Source organism: Anomaloglossus baeobatrachus, chromosome 11, assembly GCF_048569485.1.
Source record: "Anomaloglossus baeobatrachus isolate aAnoBae1 chromosome 11, aAnoBae1.hap1, whole genome shotgun sequence".
Classification (NCBI taxonomy): Eukaryota; Metazoa; Chordata; class Amphibia; order Anura; family Aromobatidae; genus Anomaloglossus; species Anomaloglossus baeobatrachus.
The window spans coordinates 62,758,939-62,786,587 of NC_134363.1; the positions used below are offsets into that span (position 1 = coordinate 62,758,939).

General features: G+C 42.9%; 1 protein-coding gene across 5 annotated transcripts in view; it reads right to left on the reverse strand.

Annotated features, from left to right (window-relative positions):
* Positions 1 to 27,649, reverse strand: part of PLEKHA4 (pleckstrin homology domain containing A4) — a 116,266-nt gene that overhangs the window by 19,315 nt on the left and 69,302 nt on the right. For 4 of the 5 annotated variants that reach the window (XM_075328543.1, XM_075328545.1, XM_075328541.1 and 1 more), the window contains 7 exons: positions 11,291 to 11,439; positions 6,327 to 6,434; positions 4,149 to 4,221; positions 3,955 to 4,055; positions 3,745 to 3,860; positions 1,172 to 1,600; positions 37 to 1,048 (listed from right to left, as the gene is read on the reverse strand). In XM_075328543.1, coding sequence (XP_075184658.1) covers positions 37 to 1,048; positions 1,172 to 1,600; positions 3,745 to 3,860; positions 3,955 to 4,055; positions 4,149 to 4,221; positions 6,327 to 6,434; positions 11,291 to 11,377 — 1,926 coding nt within the window. In that variant the 5' untranslated portion in view covers positions 11,378 to 11,439. The remainder of the gene's footprint in view (positions 1 to 36; positions 1,049 to 1,171; positions 1,601 to 3,744; positions 3,861 to 3,954; positions 4,056 to 4,148; positions 4,222 to 6,326; positions 6,435 to 11,290; positions 11,440 to 27,649) is intronic. The other variant, XM_075328544.1, reaches the window with a different exon arrangement.

Consider the following 27,649-nt stretch of genomic DNA (forward strand, 5'->3'; position numbering starts at 1 on the left):
AACGCAATGTGAATTATGTGCAGAATACAGTCCTACCCTTGGTCCTTGGCTCCTGTGTCTTCTTAGTGAGGGAGTCAGGGACAGCTCGGCGGGGTATTCCTCTACGATCACCCTCTCTGATGGAGCGTTGGGCCGGATTTGCATTCTATTGTTGGGATACCCATGAATTCTAGGAGTTAAATTCATTCCACTACCTTCCAGCCTTTCATCTTCTGCCCCCAAAGGTTGGGATCTTCTGACGTATCGATTAGGACCTTTTGACATTGTAGATGTAGTGAAAGCCTCATCAGATGGCAGAACATCGTACCTATCAGATGGTGTTTGAGGCCTTGATGCAGACTTTACTATGTGGCTTCTGGTTCTAGAGCTGCTCACAAAAGAATCCCCTGGTCTTTCTTCGCTGTGCCTGCTAGGTGCAGTATTAGGAACTCTGTCTTCTGAAGGAAGGATGTCTACTCGCCCAATTGGTGTATTGGATCGAACAGTTATTCTTCCCAAAGACGGAGATCCTGTCACAGCCACAAACACATCCTCATTGGAAGCAGTTTTATGCTGCTGCGTTAGGACTTTTGGACTGAGGCTTGGTGTTAGGGGCATGTCCCTCTTGGTTGAACTTCCGACAGACAACGCAACGTTTCCCTGAGAACTCTCTGAATAATGGGGAGATTTCTCGCAAAGCAAAGGACTTCCATACTTCAAGTTTGGAGGAGGATTTTTCTTTAGCATTTTGTGTCTGGAAACTTCTGAAGGTGTGGGAGGAAGAGATTGCGACCTGGAGGCCTTAATGATCCTCTGGACTACATACTCTACTCTTTCTGGTGAATGACATGTTGTGGTTTTTGATGGAGAACAAGAAAGTGGGGACATTTTTCTTCCATCTTGTGTTTCGGGAAGCTCATCTTTCAAGTTCCAGTTCTGTTCCAAGATGTCGGCTCTATACACATGAGAAGGCACGACGGCAGGAGAAGAAGGAGCAGAGCGGGAGTGAGGAGAGGAATATTCAGAACCTTTCGGTGGGTGTCTAGTAGGACTCTTATCTTGGTAAGGCCTGTGGAAATAAATACATAGTTAGAATATGGATGCCTCATTGATATTGTATAAGACTTGCATCCATCTTTTCAGGCAAGGTGCTGGATTAGTCAAGGAGAAGAACACTACAACAGATGCTTACACTGACAGACACTTATGAAATGGCACCCACTCTTCATCCTCTGGAATGGAGTCCTTCCCCTCGGCAGACATTTTGGATTCCACCTCGTGCCTGTTGTATGTGAATTCCAAATGCTTTACGCCACTTTCTGGTGTGGGAGGTGGGACGGATCCGTTCTGTGAGATAGATGTATAGTGTTGCATAGCATCTGTTAAAGACTCTCTCAGCCCACTGAACAGGCGATCTTTCTCCAAGTCTCCATTTCTGTCCTGGTCTGGAAGGCTGTCCCTGGAGCTCTCATCTTGTGATCTGGTTTCAGACAGATGGGCAATCTCCAAAGATTCGGCACTTTTTCCGTCATCCCCGGGAGTATGTATTTCAGAGTGGGAGAAATCTTCATAGCTGGCATACAACTCATCTTGTGTGGTCAGATTGTGATCATGATTACCCCTGTAAAATAGGATCACAAAATTAAATGTGGACACATGTAACGTTCAATACTAAAGAGAACATGACTCAACTACTCGGATATCAAGTGTCCTGCAAGAAAATGAAAAAAAAAAAAAAAAAAGGGGGTTGACATTTCAAAAGTTTTAATCATTGGGGACCTAAATGCTTGCGACCTCGCCTTAGAACATGTCCAGAGATAAATGACAAATCATCTACAGCAGTGTTTCTCAACTCCTGTCCTCAAGACCCAACAACAGATCATGTTTTCAGGTTTTCCTCAATATTAGACATGGGATAATTTCATCACCTGTGCAACATTAAGGAAATCCCGATGGAGGAAAACCTGAAAACATGATCTGTTGGTGGGTCTTGAGGACTGGAGTTGAGAAACACTGATCTATAGTTAGCTTGTTCCTGAGTTTTTGCCCCTCATCAGTGTAGAGTCTGGCCACCTGTGACACCTTTGACAGTGTAGTAAGGTTAAGAGCACATGACTTTTTCCAGGTGGATAAACTCCACAACCCACCTAAAGCAGCACTCAAGAAACATTGAAAGGAATGGACATATGCACTGCAATGTATAAACTACTTGTTATTCATATGATTGGGCTTTTGATCATCTTTAACTGCTTCATTTTAGTAAAAACATGAGATGGTTAAAGAAGTGGCCGGTCCATTAAAGTGTGCTGTTCCTAGGCCAATTAGGGCATTGACTAGTTGATAGGGTGTTTCCCCAAACTAGTCATTCTTTTTTCCATGGTATCACACCCCTGTGGGCGTAATAACAGGATTTCCAGGAGCCAGTTCCTGGAAATCCTGCGCATGCGCGCAGCTCATTTTGGCAGCCTCAGAAACAGAGTGTACATGTCCTGGCTTCAGAGAGTTACACTGGATATGACGACAACAACTTCTCGCAGTGCGCCTCTCTGAAGCTGGGGCACATACTAACTTTCTGAGGTGCAAAGATGCTGCCGAAATGAGCCACACGCATGCGCAAGATTTCCAGATGATTTCCACAAGCCAGTGTCACCAGCATCTTCTGTAAATCTTGTGCATGCGCATTGCTCATTTCGTGCATCTCAGAAGCAGAGTACATGTGTCCCGGCTTCGGCTTATTGCATATGATCACAACACCAGCTTTTGCACGCCTGATCATGCGCAGTGCTCCTCTCTGAAGCTGTGACACACATTAAGTTTCTGAGGTGCACCGATGCTGCCGAAATGAGCCGCGCGCATGCGCAATATTTTCAGGAGATATTTTCCACGAGCCAGTGTCACCAGCATCTCCTGGAAATCTTGCGCGTGCGCACAGCTCATTTCGTGTGCCTAAGAAGCAGTCCATGTCCCAGCTTCAGAAAGGCACACTATACATGATTGCAACAACAGATTCTGCACGTCCGCTCATGCGCCTCTCTGAAGCTGGGACATGTACACTGCTGAAATGAGCCGTGCGCATGCGCAAGATTTCCAGGAGCTGCTGGTGACACATACTTAAAACAGGTTATTCCCATCTTTAGGCATTAACTATCCATAGGATTGATGATAAATAACCAAATCAGTAAGAATATGACCACAAGGATCTCCACCGATCCCAAGAATGGGGCTCTGAAACGTCTCTTCTAAAGCCATCACTTCACTCATTGTTTCTGGAGCGGCCAGACGAAGCCGAGCACTGTACTCGATTATCTCGGACCTTGCCATAATACAGGACTACAGTAGAGCGGTGATGCAGATGACTAGTCACTGCTCGATTCAGAACCCTATCCTTGGGATCGTAGGGGGTCCCAGAGGTCGGACGTCTACCAATCAGAATATAGGGCAGGTGGTGTCCCCTTCAATGTTTAGCACAAACACTCATTCATTCATTCATTAATTTTCCCTTAAAAAATTAAGCCATGACTATTACAGTCTCAGGCTGCATTACGAGGCAAGAATATCCTTCCAGATGTTATATAATACACCTGTAGTGAACGGAGTCACCTCCTCCCCCAGTCTGCTGACTGTCCCCAGTTCACTCATCACGTTCATTCATACTTTCATTATGATTCTGCCTTCGAGCCAACGCGAGGCCACAGTAGCCCCTCAGTCCACCGGCCCCGGATATCTCCCGCAGAGTCACAATTTTAGGTCACCCAATATTCTTACTTATTTTTATTGTCACCGACAACCAGAGCAGACTGATTCATGGCCCGGATCCAGGCATTCATGTCTTCCTGAGTGTCGGCTCCAAAGTAATACGTTCTCATGCCGGGATGTTCTGCCTGAAAGGTTGGAGAGCGTTAGTGCTGGGTACAGGGTGCACGAGATCGCGGCACTGTGCGTATACGAGGTGTTGAGCACAAATATCAGGCACACCTTAAAGCTGAACCTTCTGTTTTTTACTTCTCTTGGGTTGGCTGGTAAAATCTCATAGCTCGGTAATAAAATGCTGCCGAGGACGGTCTCCTCTCTGCTGTCTGCAAACAAGTGTATAGGAAAGAAAATAAATGAGGAGAATGCGGAACAAAATAAAAGCTGGAACAGCAATGTAAGGGGGCGCTCTTCATTACCTCTGTAATAAAACAAGCAGAAGTCTGACAGCACGAACCATCGCCTCTTCCACAGACGCAAGCCGGCACTGTCCTGTAAGAAAGCGGCCATGATGAGAACCAACAATCAGAGGGGAGGGGAGAAGCCACCGCCCGCAACGCAGATTTACAGCCACAGATCATACCGTATAAAACTATTTTAATAAAAGTTTTACTATTTCACATTTATAAAATATCATTAACACTGTGTAATTTATCAAACTATCACTAGAGGGAGACAACACCCTGACAAATCTCTGTGCTCTGACCATATGGGTGTTAAGAGACCTCCAAATAGGTCACAAGTGCCCAGTTTTTGCTCCCATTTTAATTTTTTAAAGCCTTTTTAGCTTGATATTTTGTAAATAATAATAAAAATTTATATATTTATATATATATATATATATATATATATATATATATATATATATATATATATATATATATATATATATATATATATATATATATATATATATATATATATATTTCTCACTCTTTCTCTCAACACAACCAATTCTTGAACCGTATAGTGGATTTAAAAAAAAAAAAAACAACAAAAACCTAAAAAAAACAAAATAAAAATGCTAAAAATAATAAAACATCTCTGGACCCGTATGGCAGATTTTTTTTTTTTCAATATAAATATGGAATACAAATAAAAAAAAAAAAAAAAAAATTATCTCTTGAACTGTGTGGTGGATTTTTAAACAATACACTGTATAAAAAAAATACTAAAAAACAAAAATAAAATCTCTGAAACCGTATAGCAGATTTTTTTTAATTATAAATATAGAATAATATATATATTAAAAAAAATCTGCTATACGGTTTCAGAGATTTTATTTTTGTTTTTTAGTATTTTTTTTATACAGTGTATTGTTTAAAAATCCACCACACAGTTCAAGAGATAATTTTTTATTTTTTTTTATTTGTATTCCATATTTATATTGAAAAAAAAAAAATCTGCCATACGGGTCCAGAGATGTTTTATTATTTTTAGCATTTTTATTTTGTTTTTTTTAGGTTTTTGTTGTTTTTTTTTTTTTAAATCCACTATACGGTTCAAGAATTGGTTGTGTTGAGAGAAAGAGTGAGAAATATATATATATATATATATATATATATATATATATATATATATATAAAATAAATAATCAAATGGTGGATTTTATACAAATATAAACAAAAAATATATAATAAAAATACTAAAAATAAAAAACAGGGAAGGACCATCTCTTCAACCATATGACGGAATCTTAAAAATAATCTAAATAAAATATATAATACTAAAAGTAAAAAAAAAAAACAAAAACAAATTCTTGAACTGCATGGTGTCTGGGGAAAAAAGAAAACTTTAAAAAAATCATTTTGAACCGTATGGATTTAGAAAAAATATATATAAATGAAATGTATAATAAAAATATTAGGAATTTTATTAAACTTATTTTGTATATTATCATCAACGACAATAATAAGAATAATAAAAAAAAAAAAAAAAAAAAAAAAAATCACACTCGGGATAGCAGACACTAAAATAGAGCAAAAACTTGTGACAATCTTTACCTGGTGTCCTCGAATACTTGTGACTTGTTTTCTTAATCTTTGACGCACATTTATTGGTTGATTCAGCATTTAAGGTGTTAAATAAAATAATCTCCGCTATCATTACATGTTTTACGGACTGCGATATACTGAGTGGTCAAGGGTCTCCTGACTAGAAGCTCTGATAATCTCAGGCTGTGGAGTTGGGGTCAGGAGGTCATGGTCACACCACGACACAGGTGTGTGAATCCGGCAGTATTCATTTTAGGCTTTTACCACCAGATCGCAGATATCAGGGTATCATCTGATTCTCCTTCCTATGACCTACAGGTGCATATAGAGGGCTGAGGATCCTAATGACAGATTCTCTTTAAATGCTGAGCCAACCAATCAAAATAAAAAAGTTTCATTGGTTTCAGAAAAAAACAAAAAAACAAAAAAACACAAAACACTAAATAAAAGAAAAATCTATACTTTATAAAAGTAAAAACCTGTTCCCCTTGTGATGGTGTAGTACTTTAGAGGGCAGTGTATGCTGTATACTCTGTGAATGAAGATTTTCCCATTTCTAGACATATGCCGCGCAGCCTGGTTATTGTTTTTGGCATCACTGACCTGTTTATACAGCCAGCCCCGGATCACCACCGGAGAGTTGGGGTCCCTCTTGATAGAATATTCCCTTTTCCCAAACGTGTGCACTCTCTTCACTGATCTGGTTGATGGCTAAAACACAAAAACAAAAAAACAACAGTGAGGTTATCAGCACATTGTGGTCACATTTTCATAGTTGCAGGTAACGAAAATCAGATGTTTATGTCCTGATAAATGATGGAAGGAAATGAACTGGACTCGGACTCGTAACTGCGGCTCCCAACACCGAGGGTTCTCCAAGAACATGTTTGAGGTTTCTATTCTAACAAATGCCTGGATGAACTGGACAGGAACCCATTCAAATGGACCCTCCTTGCGGAGATGAGGCTAAATAGCCCACCGGTCAATTCTCCAGCAGGCCAGATGCAATAATGTCACCCCGATACAGGAAACAATGGTGGCCCATTCAGTGACAACCTGGTAGCAAATTACTGGTCGGTAGTGTGAGAGAACAGAATCCATTTTGTTCCTATAGTTTCTATCTCGTCTTATAGCTAATCATGCCATAGGGTTCGGCTAACACCGATTGGCGGGGAAGTTTCACATTTCCATTCATGCCCCTACTGCTCTTATTGGCGCATAGTTCAGAGGAAACTTTCCCTTTGTCTGTGACCCTATATAAACTGGTCACATGCACTAATAAAGGAGAATTCTTTGAGTACACCGTACTAAGTGTGTGCTGTATTGATTTCCTGAGCACTCATAAAACAAATCTTATTCATTTGGAGTTCAAAAGGCAAGAAGTGTATTTCACTCACAGTATTTATGAATCCTCCCCAAAAATAGATTTGACCTGATTAATGAGGTATGAAATGATTAAGTGATCAAGTTCTAACAAGCTATTGTGCCGCCCCGACAGCAGAATAAACCGCTCGGATCCGGGGTGATTACTCGTGGCTCGAGGGTCTCCGGACCCGGGGGCTTGGGGCCACTCTAAATGTGATGGGGGGGTTATTTATAGGGGAGATCTAGTTTGTGACGCCACCCGTGGTGTACAGTAATTAAGGGATACCACCGCTGCCGTTGGGAGTACCCGGGGTGATGGAGTGGGGCAGCAAGGTGTCGTTGCCCTCCACGGGTAGGGGAAGGCGCCTGGGGATGCCGTGTGATGCAGTGGTCACTCAGGTACTCACTCAGTAAATAAGCAAACGCTGACAACCGGGTAAACCAAATGTCTGACTGCCGTTGTCTCTCAGAGGGGAGCTCGTCCGGGTCCCGTCCCCTGCAGTGTTGGACCAGTGTTGCTGGTGGTCTGTAACCTGCCACCTGGCACTTAGCTTTAGAGTGTCCGTTGTGGTCCGTAGCTTGGAGCTATTCGGGCCCCGCTCCCCACTGTGGCTAAGTGGAGGAGCCTGCTCTCAGGGCTCACGCTTGGGATTTCAGTGGGCCGCTTGTTTGGAAAGCCCTATCCCCCTCATTGCACTAGTGCCCCGATTCTGGAGCTAGTGGGAACAGTCCATAAAGGCTCCATTCTCCTCAGGTTAATTGCCGGGTTGCATACAGCTTCTCCCTGACCTAGGGTCCATGCACCCCGCCGTGCCTTTGGCCCCAGACTGGCGATTAGGCCCAGGCTGCTGACCGTCCACCAGACCGGTCCTGGCAGCTAGCCTTAATCCCCTGCGACCAGGGGTCCGACTCCTTTAGGTCCAAACCGCCTGCGACCTAGGATTCTCCTTCTCTGGGAGCTCCTTCTCCCAGTTCTTCTCTCACTGGGAGCTACTTCTGTTCTGCCTGTCAGCTCTGCTCTGCACTTCCTCCCTCGCTGACTTCCCCTTTCCCACTACTGTCTGACCCCTAGGTGAACTGCCCTATTCCACTTCAAGCAGCCCACTGGTGTGCCTGACAGGTGTGGTGTAGTGTGGATCTAGGATTTGATTTGCTGCTGGAGGTGTACCGCCCCCGTGTCAGCGGCCGAGCCGATCGGATCAGGAACCGCGGTGGTTCGAGGGGTCTCCGGACCCCGGGGGGGGGGGGGCGCATGGACACTCGAAGTGATAAAGGGGGGGGGGATATGTACAGGGGGATTAGAAGTTCGTGACGCCACCCACGGTGCGTGGTAGGATGGAGTACCACCGCTGCTGTAGGGTGAGCCCGGTGGCGGTGGTATGGCAGCAAGGTGTTTAACACCTCCATGGGTAGGGGGTTTTGCCCCGGGGGCCCAGTGACGGTAGTGAAGGGGTGACTTTGGTGAGGAAAGGGTTTTCTGCGTACTCACTCAGTCCAAGAATACCGACACCGACAGCTTGTAAACCAGAATTCTGAGTACTGCTGCAGCAGGGAGGGCGCACGCGTAGATCCGTGCCCCTTGGTGTTGCTTGTTAGCCTGCGGCCTTTTCCGTGGCACCTTGTTCACTGTTTGGACCCTATAGTGTGAAACTAATTGGGTCCTGCTCACCCATATGGCTAACTGAGTGAGCTTGCTCTCAGGGTTCACACTCAGGATTTTCTGGACGATATAGTGGGAAAGTCCTATCCCATCGGTGCGCTAGTACCCCGATTTTGGAGCGGGCGAGGGATGAATCTTGAAGACTTCACCCCCGTCGAGTAAATTACCAGGACGCTTGAAGCTACTTCCCCGCCTAGGGTCTGCGCCCTGGCCCATGCCTGGAGATGGCTCAAGGCCGCCGGCTGCCCTCCTCAGCAGATCCGTGCCCCTTGACCGGGGTTCCAGCTCCTACCAGGCCCAGACCAACGTCTGTCACCTAGTACTCACAAGGAGCCCTGCTCCTGACCTTCTCCCTCCTTCCCCTCCAACACTTCACTCTCCTACTGACTGCTTTTAACACTTCTAACTCTCCCCTACCAACCCCCCAAGTGGGCGGCCCTATTCCCTTCAGGGCCCCCAATGGTGTGTCTGGTGGGTGTGATGCAGAGTGTTCCTAGGATTTTGATTGGCTAAGCTCTTAGCAACACCAAAGAACAGGGATCCGTAACCAAGGAGGATGCAGATACTGTTCAGAAGGACAGATTGCACAATACCCTGTGACGACCTGATAGGCCAGGGCGTCACAGAGGTGTCACAGAGGCAACACTGCAAGATAGGGACCCAGAACCATGAGGGATTTGGAATACTGCACAGGGAAGGGCAATTTGTGCAGTACCCTGTGACGACCTGAATAGTCCAGGGGCGTCACACTATCAACTATTCACAGAATACTTCTGGGCCGGTGAGGGTCTGACTATGGGGAACCCCACCAATCACCAAAATGGGGGACTGGAGCCCACACACAAACAGTGGAGGGCAGGGGGCATATTCTCAGACATGCAACGGCTACATTCTGATTTTCTGGGAATGACAGATAATGGAGGCTGAACTCATCAGTTATCCCAGTCAGTCCCATATACTAGGACTGGGGTGACGCACGTAACACCACGACATCATGGTGCATAATTACAGAAATGGCCTCATCGGCACCAGAAGCCACGAGAGAGTGAAGCAGGTCAAAGACGATGTGCACAACGGAAAAGTGATAAGAAGAGAAGGTGCAGCAAACAAGGCAGTGGGCCATGGGACGGGTGAGCAGGGAGGTCAGGATTTTTTTTTTTTTTTTTGATGGGGGGGGGGATTGATATTTTGAAAATTGAATTCCAACTGAATAAATTTGCTCATCTCTACATAAGGCAGTGGCTCATCTCCTGGTAAACAAATGAATGGGACACTCTGATTCAATATGCCCGATCCTTCTCTCCTCTAACACCATCTGTTAAGGGATGTTAGGTCATGGGTTGAACTCTGTTGACCCAAGTCTACCTTCAACACTATGAAACTATAATATGGCTCTTCTGGCTTTTTTCTTATGTATATTGGGACACAACAGGGTTATTGCCATGTTTAGAGGTTCTCAACTATCCACAAGATAGGTGATAACTTATCAATTGATGGGAATGCAGCTTCAAGGACCTCCATCGATCCAGAGACCGGGGCTCAAATGTCTCAAGTGAATGGGAAGATGGCCAGGCATGTGAACTACCTCTCAATACATTCTCTATGGAGTAACAAAAATATTTTTTTATATAATATAATATAAATATATATATATATATATATATATATATATATATATATATATATATATATATATATATATATATATATATATAATCTATATATATATACATATACATACATATTTATACATAGAGAGAGAGAGAGAGAGAGATAGAGAGATATCTATTATATATATATAATAGATATCTCTCTCTCTCTGTATGTATATATATAGAATATATATATATATATATATATATATATATATATATATATATATATATATATATAAAATAGATATATCTCTCTCAGTATATATATATATATATATATATATATATATATATATATATATATATATATATATATATATATATATATATATATATATATATATATATATATATATATATATATATATATATATATATATATATATATATATATATATATATATATATACACACACACTTGTGCCCTCATCATAGGATAGGAACTTAGAGCACAGGCGCGCAGTCAGCAGTTTTTGCTCTTATTTTAATCCTGCATTTCCCCCTTTTAATCTGCCATACAGTTCCAGACACATGGGTCTAATTTTTACTGTTTACATGTGGGCATTGCTCAAAGGATCCTCGGGGGCGGTTCTATAGACTGTTTTGCATACATACTCTGAGCACCGCCCCATTGGCAAAGACCATACAAATAAGCAGTTACTAGTATAGCTATATCAAAGAAAAACAATGGAATAATCAGGGGAACAGTGGATATAAAATAAGAGCAACTTTTGAACTGGTGACAGATGCATAATTCAGGTCTATGACTTTGTGGCTCCAAATAACAGTCACAAGACCATCAGCATTTATAGGAAGCTGCAAACCCCTAAACATAGAGTCCCCTTGGGTAAAGCTAAAGTTACAGTGTTTTTCTTACGGGCACTCACCTTTGACCCCTGGCTGACAGAGGCGGTTGTGACAATGCTGCTGGCCATGCTGAGCCCACTCCTGGGACGCTCCATTTCTTCAGTCATGCTTCACGGCTTCTAATGTTGAAGGGATTTACACTTGCTGGATCAGGAGTTCATAAAAGTCCCTGTAACAAAAACAATTCATTAATGATCAATTCAGGGGTAATCAGCCAGAAAGTGAACGCCAAACAAAATCATTAAGACGGAAACTGTAGAAAAAGGAGATTACCCCTTATGGATCGTTTTAAAGGGTTAGACCCATCCCAATATGTAATAGTAGTAATAATATTAGCAAATACCTCCAATTAGAAATTTAGTATAGTTCTCCTGATATAGCCATGTCTCTTACCTCATGTGCAGGGCATTGCAGCTAAGGTGTCCATGGTGAGGACTATGAACAACTAAGCTACTGCAATGCCCTGCACATGAGGTAAGAGACATGGCTATATCAGGAGAACTATTCTACATTTCTAATTGGAGGTATTTGCTAATATTATTACACCTACTACAAATTGGGATAGGAGCTTGGAGATGGGAATAACCATTTAAGGTCCAAGTTCATTTTTTATTATTTCCTGGACAGCTTATCAAAAAAATATACAGACAATATTTGTTTTTACAGACACACTGGAAAAGCAATTAATCAATAGGATTGTAATTGATACATGTCTACAGACCGTAATTTTAATCTATGATATTATCTGCTTTAACTGTAAAATGATTATAATTATAGTCAAAACAATCTGTGTAAGTTTCTACAGCTACAAATAAAAAATAATAATTATAAAATTATAACAATATAAAATTAAAAAGTAAAGTTAAAAAATATAAAATAACAAAATAAAATTAAACAACCTTAAAAAATAAAATAAAATAAAAAATTAAATAAAAACATTAAATGAAAAAAATTAACATAATATACATCATGGATGCTTTAGGAAAAATTAAAAAATTACGGTCAAGGCAAAAATCTCTATTTTTCGGACTGTCCTGGAGTTTTTGGACAGTTGGCAACTTAGGTCTATGGGAAAGCAGTGCTTTTTTTTTTTTTTTTTTAAATGGGGCTACAGTATATTGCATAATGCCACATAAATGCCAACATCAATGGAGCAGCACCAGTGCGGGAGGGAAGGAAATCAGTTTTCAATTAAAAAGGGGTCGTTCAGGTACTCCACAACTCCTTTCATTAAGAGGAGATGGGAAAGTCTTTTTGAAAATAATGTTTAAAAATTTACACAAATCGCTTTTCAATTTCCTATTTTTCCCACAGCCCAAGAGCCAGGGTCCATGGTACCATCCAGCTGTACGGAGCTGCCCTATAAATAAAGGCTTTGTGGTTTTAGGCCAGTGCAATGTCTGCAGGGCCCGATGTGCACTCATAGTATGAGCTTTGTAGAGGCTTTCTAGGGGTTCAGCCGGGGCACACACTAGCCGCGGACCAAGCACTGCTAAAATCTGGATGTGTATGAGCCAAGGCTCGAGACAATGCCGCCATTAATATTCCAGATTTAGCTTCATTACCAGATCAAGGATTTTTCATTTACAGTCATTTTATGAGACCGTGCACAGAAACAATTAAAGCCTATTAATGCAGATAGCCTACAGCAACGGGATCCAAGTCTTGTGAGACTTCATGTAAGGAGCAGAGTCCTATAAATGGCCACTTTCTGTACCAGATGAATGGTTTATACAGAGCCTCGCTTAAGATTATAACAAGGGCTCAAATCAGTGGTGGGAGATAATGAGCGGCTATAATACACCACTGTCCTACTAACACATAACACTGCCAGGAATGTGATGACCAACAGAGGGAGGGCACATTACAAGGGATCATCATAACGTGGACACATTCAGAAAATGGGATTAAGTGGGAATCTGCTCTTGTTCTTCATTCCCATATTGATGCCTAGTTGATGAATATATATGATGGTATGTAGGACGTACAGACTACAATATACATAATATATTTTGTGTATAGTGTATATTTAGGTGTGTGTATGCATATATTTCTCCCCATTTTTGACATCATTAGAAGCATCCCCCCCACACAGGGCAGGCCAAAATTCTTTACACCTTTCCAAAATTGTGAGTTAACTTTGTTTTAAGCTTGTGATGCTTGTTCAAATTCACCTGTGGCAAGTAACAGGTGTGGGCAATATGAAAATCACACCTGAAACCAGATAAAAAGGGGAGAAGTTGACTCAATCTTTGCATTGTGTGTGCCAGAACAGAGAGGAGAAGAGAACTGTGAGGACTTGAGATCCAAAATTGTTGAAAAATATAACAAGGTCACAAGTCAATCTTCAGAAATCTTGATGTTCCTTTGTCCACAGTGCGCAACATAAGTAAGACGTTTACAACCCATGGTGCTGTAGCTAATCTACCTTGTTGTGGACTGCAGAAAAAAAAAATTGATGAACAGTTGCAACACAGAATAGGCCATATATTTGATATTTAGCATCAATCAAGTTCCAAAGAAATTAAAGCGGTCCTGCAGGCTCAGGGGACATCAGTATCAGTGCAAACTATCCATCCACATTTGAATGAAATGAAACACTATGGTGGGAGACCCAATGAGGTCCCCACTGCTGACACAGACATAAAAAACTAGACTGCAGTTTGCCACAGTGCACATAAGTAAACCAAAATCCTTCTTGGACAGAGTCTTGAGGCCAGAGGAGACCAAGATAGAGCTTTTTGGTAAAGCACATCATTTTACTGTTTACCGAAAATGGAATGAGGCCTACAAAGAAAAGAACACAGGACCTACAGTCAAATATGGTGGAGGTCTAAAGAGGTTTTGGGGTTGTTTTGCTGCCTCTAGCACTGGGTGTCTCAACTGATAATCTTCAGATTCTATGATGCTTTGCACAGAGTATTTTCAGTTGTAATATCCAGTGTCATTAAGTTGGGTTTGCATCCTAGGTCATGGGTATTGCAGCAGGACAATGACCACAAACATACTTCAAAAATCCCCCAGAAATGGCTGGAAACAAAGCGCTGGATAGATCTGAAGTGACAGCAATGAGTCCGGATCTAAATCCTATTGACACCTGTAGAGAGATCTTAAAATTGCTGTTGGGAGAAGACGTCTTCAAGTATGAGACATGGAGCAGTTTATATAGAAAAGTCCCAGATTCCAGGCGGGAGGTGCAAGAAGCTTGTGGATAGTTATAGGAGGCGATTGATACCAGTGCTTTATTCCAAAAGGGCATGCAGCCAAATATCAAGTTGAGGGTGCCAACAATTTTGGGAGATCTATTTTTGGAGTCTTTTGTGAAATTATTCCGTTTTTCGTGTTGTTACAATATACACATGTTTATATCCTGTGTGCACCAAAATATGTTTAAGTGCACTAATTTTCTGGGAGAACTACTTCATTTTGTGGAACAATTTCAAGGGTGCCAATACTTTTAGCCATGACTATTCATAGGGGTTTCCCATTTTAAACTTTTTTTTGTTCAATAGCCTATCTGAAGTATAAAGTAAACGGAGCTAATACTCACCTGCTCCGTTGATTATGTCCTGACTCCAGCCAATCGGTGATCTTTGTGGCTCTGCAGATCTAAGCGGTCTATGAGCCACTGAGCTGAGATTACAGGCTGCATCCAATCTCTAAACTCAGTGGCTCGTATCAACTAGATCTGCAGAGCAACGGAGATCACTGATTGTTTATGTCCTGACTCCAGTGCTGCAGCCAATCGCTGGAATATCGGATGAGAACCGGTACGGGAGAATGGGAAGGAGAAAAATCAGCTAAATTTTAACAGTATGCCAATTCTAGCCTATGAAAGAAGAGGAGAAAAAAAAAAGCGCACACAACACCACCACCCACACAGAGCGAAGGATTGTTTTTTTTGAAACGGTACGACACTATCAAAGAAAGACACATATCTGATTATTTACGAGGTCACTTACTAGTAAAAATGAACTGATCCGGTTCTGTTTCTTGCTCATCAACACTAGACAAGGATCAGCTGAAAGTTATTTTGCTAACGGTTATCACAACTGATTCCTCCATTCACATGTAGTCTTGGCTGAACATTCATGGTATGTTCATGGATAAAAGAGGGATGAGTGGTAGCGAGACAACTCAAGTACCAAAGAAAACGCAGCATTGCTGACATCTTTACTTTTGAGAGTGTCAGCTAGTGCCCAACCTACTGTAAAAAGATGGGACATGACAAATAAGTGGAAAAAAAATAATATTGATATGGGTTCTTATTTTGTCTAGAAACCATGTAATGCCGACCACACTCAGCCAGCCATCAGCTGAACAATGCTTTGGCCAATCGTTCAGAAGACAACCAGCCCGGCAGACCAACCAGCCCGGCAGACCAACCAGCCCGGCAGACCAACCAGCCCGGCAGACCAACCAGCCCGGCAGACCAACCAGCCCGGCAGACCAAGCAGCCCGGCAGACCAAGCAGCCCGGCAGACCAAGCAGCCCGGCAGACCAACCAGCCCGGCAGACCAACCAGCCCGGCAGACCAACCAGCCCGGCAGACCAAGCAGCCCGGCAGACCAAGCAGCCCGGCAGACCAAGCAGCCCGGCAGACCAAGCAGCCCGGCAGACCAAGCAGCCCGGCAGACCAAGCAGCCCGGCAGACCAAGCAGCCCGGCAGACCAAGCAGCCCGGCAGACCAAGCAGCCCGGCAGACCAAGCAGCCCGGCAGACCAACCAGCCCGGCAGACCAAGCAGCCCGGCAGACCAACCAGCCCGGCAGACCAACCAGCCCGGCAGACCAACCAGCCCGGCAGACCAACCAGCCCGGCAGACCAACCAGCCCGGCAGACCAACCAGCCCGGCAGGATCTCATACACAGAGGAACTTGCTTGGTTGAGTGCACCAGTGTTTTCAAGAAAGCCTCAAATAGTCGCCATCTCTGTAAGTGTACAAACCAAAATCGATAGTCAGCTCGATTTCAGACATGCCCGAATTACATCTCCCCTAACAATCAGTGTGCCGGTTTTCCCATACATATTAGAATGCCGGCCAAACCAGTCCATATTGGTGGGTTTGGCAAACAGTCTATTGTGTATGGGGGCCCTTACATATGTCCATGGGTTTTTTACATTGCTGCTAATCCCTATTCACTTGAGTTAGGCTAATTTGCAATGCTAAACATGGAGTTTTTAAGGGGGTTAAAAAAGTTAAAACGTTTTCTAGCGCCAGACAACTTTTTAACATGGCTCCATATCACACTGGCACAGCAAGAGGCACGAAAAGCCCTTTCATACTGATATATACATAAAAGGTCATCTCCACATAGTGGCACCGTGTAATACAATGCACTATGCGTGCGAGCCTCAAACGTGGCATGCACCCCAAGAGCTAGACAAACAAGTCTGCATTAATCGATTAAAGAGCCCAGTTGTAGTAATGTAGCAAGATTATTTTTACCGGAGGAAAACAAATGAATCACATGTAGCTGGTTGGGGATTGTGGAGATGGCAAGACACCTTGTTGTTTCAGCAGCTCCGAATTGACCCCGTTGACCCCTCGCAATGAACGGAGGTGACTTCGTGTGTGAAACTTTATCAGGAAACATTGCTTGCCAGAAACTTCCAACAAAGTCGAAACAATATATACAAACGAGAGAAGGAGGCAGATTAGTCTGAGACTGGGGCTGATTTCACTTGAAAAAGGGAGTAGGTCAATGTAATGGTGTATCCAAGGGGGGGGGGGGGGAGTGGAGAGGTGAGCAAGAATTTGGCCAGATTCCACAGGAGGGATATTGCAAGCTTCACCGCTCAATATTCCAGCATTACTCATGCACCCTACACGTCTCGTAAAAATGCAAGCTCTAACCAAAATGTAGGCAGCCAGATCAGCGTGGGGTTAATAATTCCATACAGATGGGTCATGTAGAATATTCAGTAGTCATCAAGAACATATGCATTGATACCACCACCACCGTCCTCTCTTTCTCTTCTAAATATTTAGAACATTCCAGCTGGAATTCCCAAAATTTGGTTCATTAATTAAAAACTACGGGGAAAAAAAAAAAAAAAGTTTCTCAAAATCAAGCCGGCATTCCCTTCAACCGTTGACACCGATGGGCTATTATAGTGAGACAACAGACTATTTGACACGCGTTAGTAGCGCCTTTGTGTACAACAGCCTGGGCTAAAAGTCTGGGGACCATGCCCAGGATCAAGTGTGTGGGAGACAGTGTCAGAAAACAAGAAATCTATGAACAATGGAAAGAATGTTCCCCACCTACAAATCTGAAGAGTCAAGGTTCAGATCGGGGAAAATATGAATGTGCTATTCATGTGGACACGAGAAAGGTCAGTAGCGGATACTATTACAGTAACATTTTTTGCACGGCTCATCAGCAATATTACTGGGAAATAATAGTCTCTCACTACTGTTTGTCCATAACAGAGTCGATAAGGTCTTCTGCACGATGTGGAGATCTACGATATGTCACAAATATGGCTGATGCCAACAGGCGGTCATTTGGTGGTCACTGCTAGGGGAAAGTGCACTTCAGCAATACATTGCCTGATGAAGAACCTGATCTAGGATTGAAATGTAAACTTGGTTATGTACACACCTGGTCAAAATTGTTGGTACCCCTCGTTTAATAAAAGAAAAAAACACAATGGTCACAGAAATAACTTGAATCTGACAAAGGTAATAAAAAATCTATTAAAATTAACAAATGAAAGTCAGACATTGCTTTTCAACCATGCTTCCACAGAATTTTAAAAAAATAAATAAATAAAATTGATGAAATGAGCCTGGACAGAAATGATTGTACCCCTGAATGTGACAAAAGGGACATGTTAAATCAAGGTGTGTCCACTAATTAGCATCACAGGTGTCTACAATCTTGTAATCAGTCAGTGGGCCTGTATATAGGGCTACAGATATTCACTGTGCTGTTTGAGGACATGGTCTGTACCACACTCAACATGGACCAGAGGAAGCGAAAGAAAGAGTTGTCTCAGGAGATTAGAAAGAAAATTTATAGACAAGCATGTTAAAAGGTTAAGGTTATAAGACCATGCCCAAGCAGCTTGATGTTCCTGTGACTACAGTTGCACATATTTTTCAAAAATTTAAGATCCATGGGACTGTAGCCAACCTCCCTGGACGTGGCCGCAGGAAGAAAATTGATGACAAATCAAAGAGATGGGTAATAGGAATTGTAACAAAAGATCCCAGAAAAACTTCTAAAGAGATTAAAGGTGAACTTCAAGCTCAAGGAACATCAGTGTCAAATTGCACCATCCATTGTTGTTTGAGCCAAAGTGGACTTCATGGGAGATGACAAAGGAGGACACCATTGTTGAAAATAAATAAATAAAGAAAGACTGGAATTTGCCAAACTACATGTTGAAAAGCCATATAGCTTCTGGGAGAATGAGACAAAAAAGGAACTTTTTTTTGCAAAGCACATCAGCTCTATGTTCACAGACAGAAAATGAAGCATATAAAAAAAAAAAAAAAAAAGAACATGGTCCCTACTGTGAAACATGGAGGAGGCTCTGTTGTGTTATAAGGCTGTTTTGCTGCATCTGGCACAGGGTGTCTTTAATCTGTGAAGGGTAAAATGAAATCTCAAGACTATCAAGGGATTCTAGAGAGAAATGTGCTGCCCAGTGTCAGAAAGCTTGGTCTCCGTCGCAGGTCATGGGTCTTGCAACAGGATAATGACCCAAAACATATAGCCATTCTTGGATGTTTTTAGCTAAGAGGAAAACATTGGAGTAGTCTGAAGTGACCTTCTATGAGCCCTGACCTAAATCCCATTGAGCATCATTGGAAAGAGCTAAAACATGCCGTCTGGAAAAGGCAACCTTCAAACACCAGACAATTGGAGCAGTTTGATCTTGAGTGGCCAAAATACCTGTGGAGAGGTACAGAAGTCTCATGAAGAGGAAGCGGAAGGAGATTTATTTATTACTTTTGCCAGATTCAAGTTATTTCTGTGACCATAGTGGATCTTTCTTTCATTAAATGAGGAGTACCAACAATTTTGACCACATGTGTATTAAGGAAGAAAGTTGTTCTAACATTGGACAGCTCCATTCACTATTATTACTATACTATCATCCCAAGATGGTTGACGTTTTGTATCGACCCTTCCTTATCCAACTGATAAATATGGTCAACTTATATATTTCCATACAAACTTTCCCATTCTAGTATTATAAGAAAACATATGCCAACTAATTTAGAGACGTATCCTCTAACCCTTTTAGATTCGAAAAGAAAATCTGAATTAGACCTCAACCACATGGCTCTAAGACTGGATGCTCTCCGATGAGCTGGATATATTGGGATCTCTGTCGGAATCCCCAATAAACAGGTTCTGCTAGAAATGCCCCTATGGAGCCATTCACTACAATGATACTGATCGTGTCACTTTAGACAAGGACCAGTTGGCTTCATTTAAGTAAATGGCTATATCGGGGTTCCCGTTGGAATCCTGTTTTTTGAGAATTCTGTCAAAAACCCTGATGTAGTGATCAGTGAAGAGCACAGAAGTGTGTGAACCAAGCTCAAGTTGTACGGAGCTGTAACAAGGCCGCCACAGAGGTGCATGGAGAGATCTACGGTGTACAAGAGCATGACCGCTGTATGAAATAAGATGAATGCTCGCGCAAAGCTATACTACCCTCTGAAGAATGGATTCTATTGATGCCAATCTACAGTACGATAGGATGGAGTGAGCACCACTCCACAATGCCAGGGCTTTAGTGTGCATAAGGAACTACACATGGTGCATCAATATGGGCCACCCAACACCGTGCATGATAGGCACCCAGCAACAAATTGGTTACCACTGAATCTCAGGGCAGAGTCATCAGTGATTTTTCTTGATGCAAAAAACAGAGTTTGATCATGGTTATTGATCAGTGTGTCATTTTTTTTTACAGCGTTTTATCAAGTTTTTTTTCAGATGGTAAGAAAACAAGAAAATATACTCTACTAATGGGGAGATTTCTGAAGGTTCTATCGAAGTCTGCGAAAAATAAGCAGAACATGGATGGCATCTGAGCGCCGTCTGATACCTCCACGGACTTTCATTGGAGAGTTTCATGTGACACTCATCAGAATTGGTCAGGTCTCTGGGCTTTTGGGCAAACCTCTTGAGTGCTTTCATTGTGTGGTCTGTCGTGCACCATTTTTGGGGGTATACGCTTACTGGTGGCGGACACCGGGAAGCAGTCTACTACACCTGGGTGTCCTCGTCTAAATGGAATATACCCCTAAAAATGGTGCACAAGAGTGCTCACCGTGACTCCATCTGCACTATTATAGTCCGTGTATACGTCCGAATCCAGTTTTGCAAGGGGTTCAGATGAAAGACCCATTGGGACCACTGAACGGAGAGAGAAACGCAGTGTGAAAGCACCCTCAGTCCAAAAGAAAAAAACCCCCAAAACAAACAAACAAACAAACAAACTGGACATGTGAACAGGCCAATGGAACATCATAGGCAGCAATGCTATCCATGAAAAAACAGATAGCACTTGTATGAGAAGACGTGACATCTGGTGACATTCTTGTGGGGACCATTGCGGTCCCCTATGACTCAATTTTGCACTATAGATCCAACTGCACGGCTATACTTGATTTTATAAAGAATATTACAATGGGTAAATTTGTCCAATTGCATATAATAGATTAGCAGGTTTCAGTAAATAAATATATATATATAATACTATAAAAAATAAATAAAAAAATCCAAAATAATAAATAGTAGTGCACATGCCATTTCATTTTAAAAGTAGAGAACTGAACGCAAAGATTTAGCAATAGAAATTTGGCGCCATTCCTATGGCCACAAAAGTAAAAAGGACGCAGTGTATGAAGCACCCGCCGGAGGGTCACGACATTAAATCCCCAAGATATTGCATTGGTCCTCTAGATCTTGAACTTGGTCACCTCTTGTTTCCACAGATGTAGAGGTGATCAGACCTTGCACCATGCTGGTTTCAAAAGCAGCAGGTTCCTTAGCGGATCAGAGCTGAAGCCATTAGACTGGTTTCAATTAGCGCTTCTTAAATTTACAACGACAATTTTTTTTCTTTTATGGAAAAAGAAAAACATTTTTGTAACGGTAAAATGAAAGCCTTGGAAGCGCATGGAAAATGTTTAGTCTATTAAGTTAGTTACCATTGCACAAGCTGTAGGCAGTAGCCCCGGCATATAATGAAGCATATGTGATACCGAACTTTGATGCCTGACCTCTGGATCTAGCACAGGTCCCATTTCCAGACCATCCGCATAGAATTAGGGTTCAGACCCAGTGTATCCAGTCCGGCAAGTTGTACCAGATTGCGGTTTTGCAGCAATTTGTGAAAAATGTTGCAAAAACCACAATGCGGATGCAACGTGTGAACACAGCCCAATATCCACACCCAGCTAATTAGCCTTCTACCCAAAGTAATGATTGTGGGCATGAATAATAAATATCTGACCTTAGGTATATAGTTTGATCGGTCTCTCATAACAGAGCATGGGCTACTCCCACTTGCTGCGTTAAACCTCTGACCTTGAGAAATGATCAAAGGGACCTCGGCTGTGAGCAGGCGGAGGCGAGCTTTGCAGCTTGTCCAAACAGTTGGCCTCTATGGATCATATACATGGAAAGCCCTTTCATAAGGCCAATGATCAAGCAGATTAACATTCATTCCCAATCAGTGGCCTATCTGCTTTTTTTATAGTTTGATTACATCTTTTGCGCAAACATTAAAAGCAATCAGTCAGCAGGGTTTTGCTCTGTAATGCGCCGACAGCCTGATGTAGACAGGCCCTGATTCCAGTGGTGTGTCACTTCATTTACTGGCTGAAGTAGTTGTAATAGAATCAGTTTTTTTCTGCTGTAGATCTAGTAGATCTTGGAATCCTAAGTTGTGTATAATTCCACCCACACCATTAATTGGCAGCTTTCAGTGTACATCTTGACCAAGTGTGTGGATCATAGAAGAAATCATAAGATATTTATACCTACAGTCCATCATTTGATCATTTTGTTAATAAACAGCCATGGGGGGAGAGTGGGTGGTCTCAACATGCAATAGATCTGTCCCGCTAGGTACGCGGAAGTACCAAGCAGGCAGTGAAAAGTAAGTGAAGGGGGGAGATTGTGAACGCTGTCAAACCTACAGCTGGTCCTTCGGGTTCCTCACCACCCTAGATTGTTTCCACACCTATGCGCCAAGCCAGATACCTGACATTAGCTATCCATAGTGCTGAACCCTAAAGAGGGAATGGGTGGGATGAGTGCTTAGTCAACCCCACTAAATGCTAAAAGGAAGACACACAAGGAGGGTACACAGGGGGAAAAAGCATGAACTATTTATCTACAGAAGACACAGGCAGGAGTTCAGCAAGAATACTACAGATGAGAGCAAGCCACCTGCTTGCAACCAGAGTGAGAATGAACTGAATAATATCACTAGCACAAGTCCAGGGAAGAACACAGTATTTAAGCACCAAGAGAATACTGTCGATCAGCAGCTGGGTGGAAAGTGAGCTCCTGCTGGGTCCAAAAGGGGGAACAGTGTTGTGAATACGTTTTCCAGTTTGGGGCTCCCTCTTGTGGTCAGTGCTGCCGGTGCCGTTTATTTGTGGAATGAAAAATCACACACCTACAAAGGACTGGCAATCAGGGTCACACTGGGACTATATAACTGAGTAGTTTTCTCTTGTTACTTGCCAGTGCTCAATGGTCTCATGTGTGTTAAGGACATTCTGCAAACAGCTCTGCTCACAGCCAGAACTCCTCTTAGATAAGTGGTCTTTGTACCTCTGTTTTCTGCTTAATACTAATGCTTGATTCCTATTTTGTCTGTGTGGAGTTTTTGGTGGAATGGGATCATTCCCTGCTGGGAGTGTCTGTATACTTAGCTCCATGATTCTGCAAGGTATTGTGTTTGTCATGCTTGGTATTATTCAGTCCCTCATCTGTATTAGTGTTTTTGGATTCCAGTAACATCAGAGTGCTGATACAGTGGGGGAGAGGTTGTGTGACCTCAGGATTTTTCCATATCAGAAGTGCTGGTATATATTAGGGTTTTTACGGCTGCAGACAGTGCTCCTTCCTATCCTTTTCTATAAAGATAGTTTGGGCCTCACCTTTGCTGAATCTGTCTTTTTTGGCTTTGTATTGGAGTTTTTCTATACCACCATAGCCTTTACATGTAGGGGGCTATCTATCTTTGGGGACTGCTCCGAGGCAGATTAGCTTTATTATATATCTGTGAGAATATTTAATTCTCTGGCTGTGTGGAGACGACTAGGTCATCGTAGGCTCGTCCCACGGCTACTTCTAGTTCTGTGTCAGGATTAGGTCTGAAACCTGTTAAGGTTCTAGCCACTCTGTTACTATTTGGGATTCTGCATTTTTTGATCCTCCTCGGTGCCTGAATGATAACAGGAGAGATGAAAATCCAGCAGAAAAGCTGACAGCAGGAACAATAGAAAGTTAGGGAGCATTCTGAGCAGCCAAACACTGACCTTCTGTTGCCAGAAATCACATGATTGTCTGTCACCCGTAACAAGATCTAGTCATAGGCAGGACTTCAACATTCAACCCCATACCCCAAAGAAGCACTGGGCTATTAGCAATAGCATCCTTCACATCAACCAAAACCAATATCCTCCAGTTCATCCCAAAAGCAAAACCTCATCCCACTGACGCCAGCAGCAAAATAAGAATAATACTGAAACCACTCAGTGTGTGCCGGACAGGCGCTCCACACAAGCCACAGACGTTGTACGTCACGTCTCCAGATCATTGACCCCTGGAGTCATGTCCTATTGAACAATTTAGAGAAGTTTCTAATGAAAAAAGAAAGCTGGAAGCCATTTCTAATGGATTCTACAACTGTAGTGGTAGGAAGCAAAGAACACGAGGAGAAGTCCCCTAGGTAAACAATCCTGACGCCCGATGGAACAGGTGCTGCGGCTGCTGCTCACTATTTCAGTAGCGCAGCTGTTAATGACTTGGCCTTTCCTCTCCTTGTCCTCCCTTTATCTGTATTTCCCACTCTTTCCATGTGTAGCAGTGACAGGCAACTAGTGGAATGTGTGTCCTCTTATTCGCCATGGGAACTATCCTCACCTCTTTCCGGAGAGTTAAGAGATTGTCGAGAACCTCAGAGCAGGTCGGCCAACGTGGAGCTCTCTTCTGAATATAAAGGATCCGGTTTGGTGATACTTTAATAGTAATTTTCTAATATTTGGTCAATGACAGAATTGCTAGAAGTGGAAGCCAAGGAAAACAGTAGGATATTGGTAGCATCTTGGTTCAGACTCACATGTCTAAGGTGTTCTCTGATCACAGGAAGTCCTCATTCAGACCTCTATTATTCTGTACAAGAAAAATAGACCAAATTTCAATCTTTTTTTCTCTCATTAGTGAATATAAAAAAACAAAAAGCTTAGTTTCTCCTCCATCTTCTATCAGTCAGTGGAAAAAAAACAGCACATGGGGGGGGGGGCAATTTTTCATTGACCTATAGAGGTCATGGCTGTGTCACACTTGACAAACAGTCCTGTAATTTCGGCTGTAGAAGGTTGCAGCGTTTGGCTACACAAGCTGCTCTCCGACTTTCCCTTTTTCCTGCTTGGGGTTAATCCCTTTCTCTTTAGGACCCTGTGGATTTCATCACCTTTTTAGCTGTTAATCATCAGAACATCCCTTTGTGTCTTTATATACGCTCATTCCCATGGCCGTTCCGTTTGTCCTGGTCAGCACATGTTTTTTTGCAAACCTACGGAGAGGACCATCTTTTCAATGTCTTTTGTTTAGGATCGGATGGCACACGGAAGAACGTCCGTATGCATCCGATCCTACAAAAAAAACCAAAACACATCGGATGCCATATGTCTGCTCCGTTATTATGGAACATGTCCTATTCTGTTCTGTAATAACGGACCGTGACTCAATACAAGTCAATGGGCCCGCAAAATCCCCGGAAGCAGCACGGAAGCACTTCCGTGTGACCTCCGTCGGGTGTCCCTGCAGTCTGTGTCCCGCGGCTGCTCGCACAGCAGTGTGTCAGTGTCTGCCCGCACTGCAGTATCAGCAGCTTCTCACACTGCAGTGCTGGCAGCCACGGGGATGACGAGCACTGCTGTCAGTAGGTTAGATGAGATCATTACCTGCTGTGACGATTTCTTGTACTCCTGATGTCAGCGCTGTCACTGCCTTCTATGCCCGCCTCGCGGGCGGCCCGAGGCCGTCACTAGCGGTGACATCACGGGCTCCCGCAATTCTTCACTGTGATCGTGGCGGGCATAGAAGTCAGTGACAGCGCTGATGTCTGGAGAGCAGGAGATAATCACAGCAGGTAATGATCTCATCCAACCTCCTGACAGCAGTGCTCGTCATCCCCTGCAGTGACCTCGGCTGACCCATTGATGTTAGCTCAGGTCACTGCACTACTCTCCCAGCCAATGGTGAGCATTCTGTTCTTCATTGACTGGGACAGTGACTATGGTATGAATCGTCGTGGGACCCCCTTATTGGATTATGCCAGACCCGGATTTGATTGTTCTTTTCAATAAATTGGTGAATGAGGGTATGTTTTTTGGAGTATTTTTTCAAATAAAACTTTTGTTTTTTTTTGTTATTACTGACTGGGTTGGAGATGTCAGGTATCTGATAGACGCGTGACATCACTATCCCCAGGGCCTGATGCCAGGTGACATTACACATCTGGCACCAACCCCATATATTACCAAGTTTGCCACCGCACCAGGGCATCGAGATGAGCTTGGGCAAAGCGCCAGGATTGGCACATCTAATGGATGCGCCACTTCTGGGGTGGCTGTAGCTTGCTATTTTTAGGCTGGGGAGTGTCCAATTACAGTGGATCTCCCTAGTCTGAGAATACCAGACGCCAGCTGTCTGCTTTACCTTGGCTGGTGATCCAATTTGAGGGGGACCCCGTGTTTTTTGTTTTAAATTATTTATTTAATATAAAATAACAGCATGGGGCACCCTCTGGTTTGGATTACCAGCTAAGGTGAAGCTGCCAGCTGTGGTTTGCAGGTTGCAGCCGTCTGCTTTACCCTAGCTGGCTACAGAAGACAGGGGGGACCCATGTCTTTTTTTTTTTAATTTATTTTTTGGCTAAATACAAGGCTAAGCACCCTCTAGTGCCACATGAAAGTCACTAAAGGGTGCCAGCTTAGAATATGCAGGGAGGTGGGACATTATATATGTCTATCTATCTATCCATCCATCTATCTATCCCTCTATTCATTCATTCATCCCTCTCTGTCTATATCTATCTACCCATCTCTATCTACTCATCTATCTTTCTTACTGCTTCCGTTTTTTTGCGGTCCACAAAAAAAAAAAACGGAAGGCACACGGATGACACACGGACCGTATACGGAACGGAAGTCACACGGATGCCACAGGGATGCACCCGTGAAAAAAATAGACTGTTTTTGTGAATGCTACATGTGAATGTAGCCTTACTCTGTGCTGGTGATAGATCTAATACCCTTAACAAGTCTTCAGTGGAAGCAGTCGGCTTGTATTCATCTGGAGAAACATTGTTGCAGTTCCTCTCCCCGAGTCATCCTGAGAGAACTTATTCATTTACTTTCCCCTCTGTTTTTCCTGTGTCTTCTTTAGAGCTTAGTGGGGTTGGCCAAGTGCTCATCCCATCCGTTGCCTACCAAGGGCTTATTTCAGGGTCCGCCAGGGTCAGATATCCAGTAAGGCGCATAGGTGGGATACCTAGGGTCAGGTATCTGGCTCGATGTATAGGTGTAGAACCTATCTAGGGTGGTGAGAGACCCCAAGGGCCAGCAGTAGGTTTGGTCAGAAGTCAACATCTCCCCTTTCTCTACACACAGGGTTTCTCTTCCTTTGTACTTTGTGCATCCCTGTACCTAGAATGACAATAGACACATTGTCGAGAGAGAGAGCGATAGAGGAGAGAAATTATATTATATTATATACATACATACATACACACACACACACACACACACACACACACACACACACACACACACACACACACACACACACACACACACACACACACACACACACACACACACACACACACACACACACACACACACACACACACACACACACACACACACACACACACACACACACACACACACACACACACACACACACACACACACACACACACACACACACACACCAAAAGTTTGGACACCCTCTCATTCAAAGGGTTTTCTTTATTTTCATGACTCTGAAAATTGTAGATTCGCATTGAAGGCATCAAAACTAGACATTAGACCAGTGGAAATCTGTCCTTTGGTCTGATGAGTCCAAATTTGAGATCTTTGGATCCAACAACCGTGTC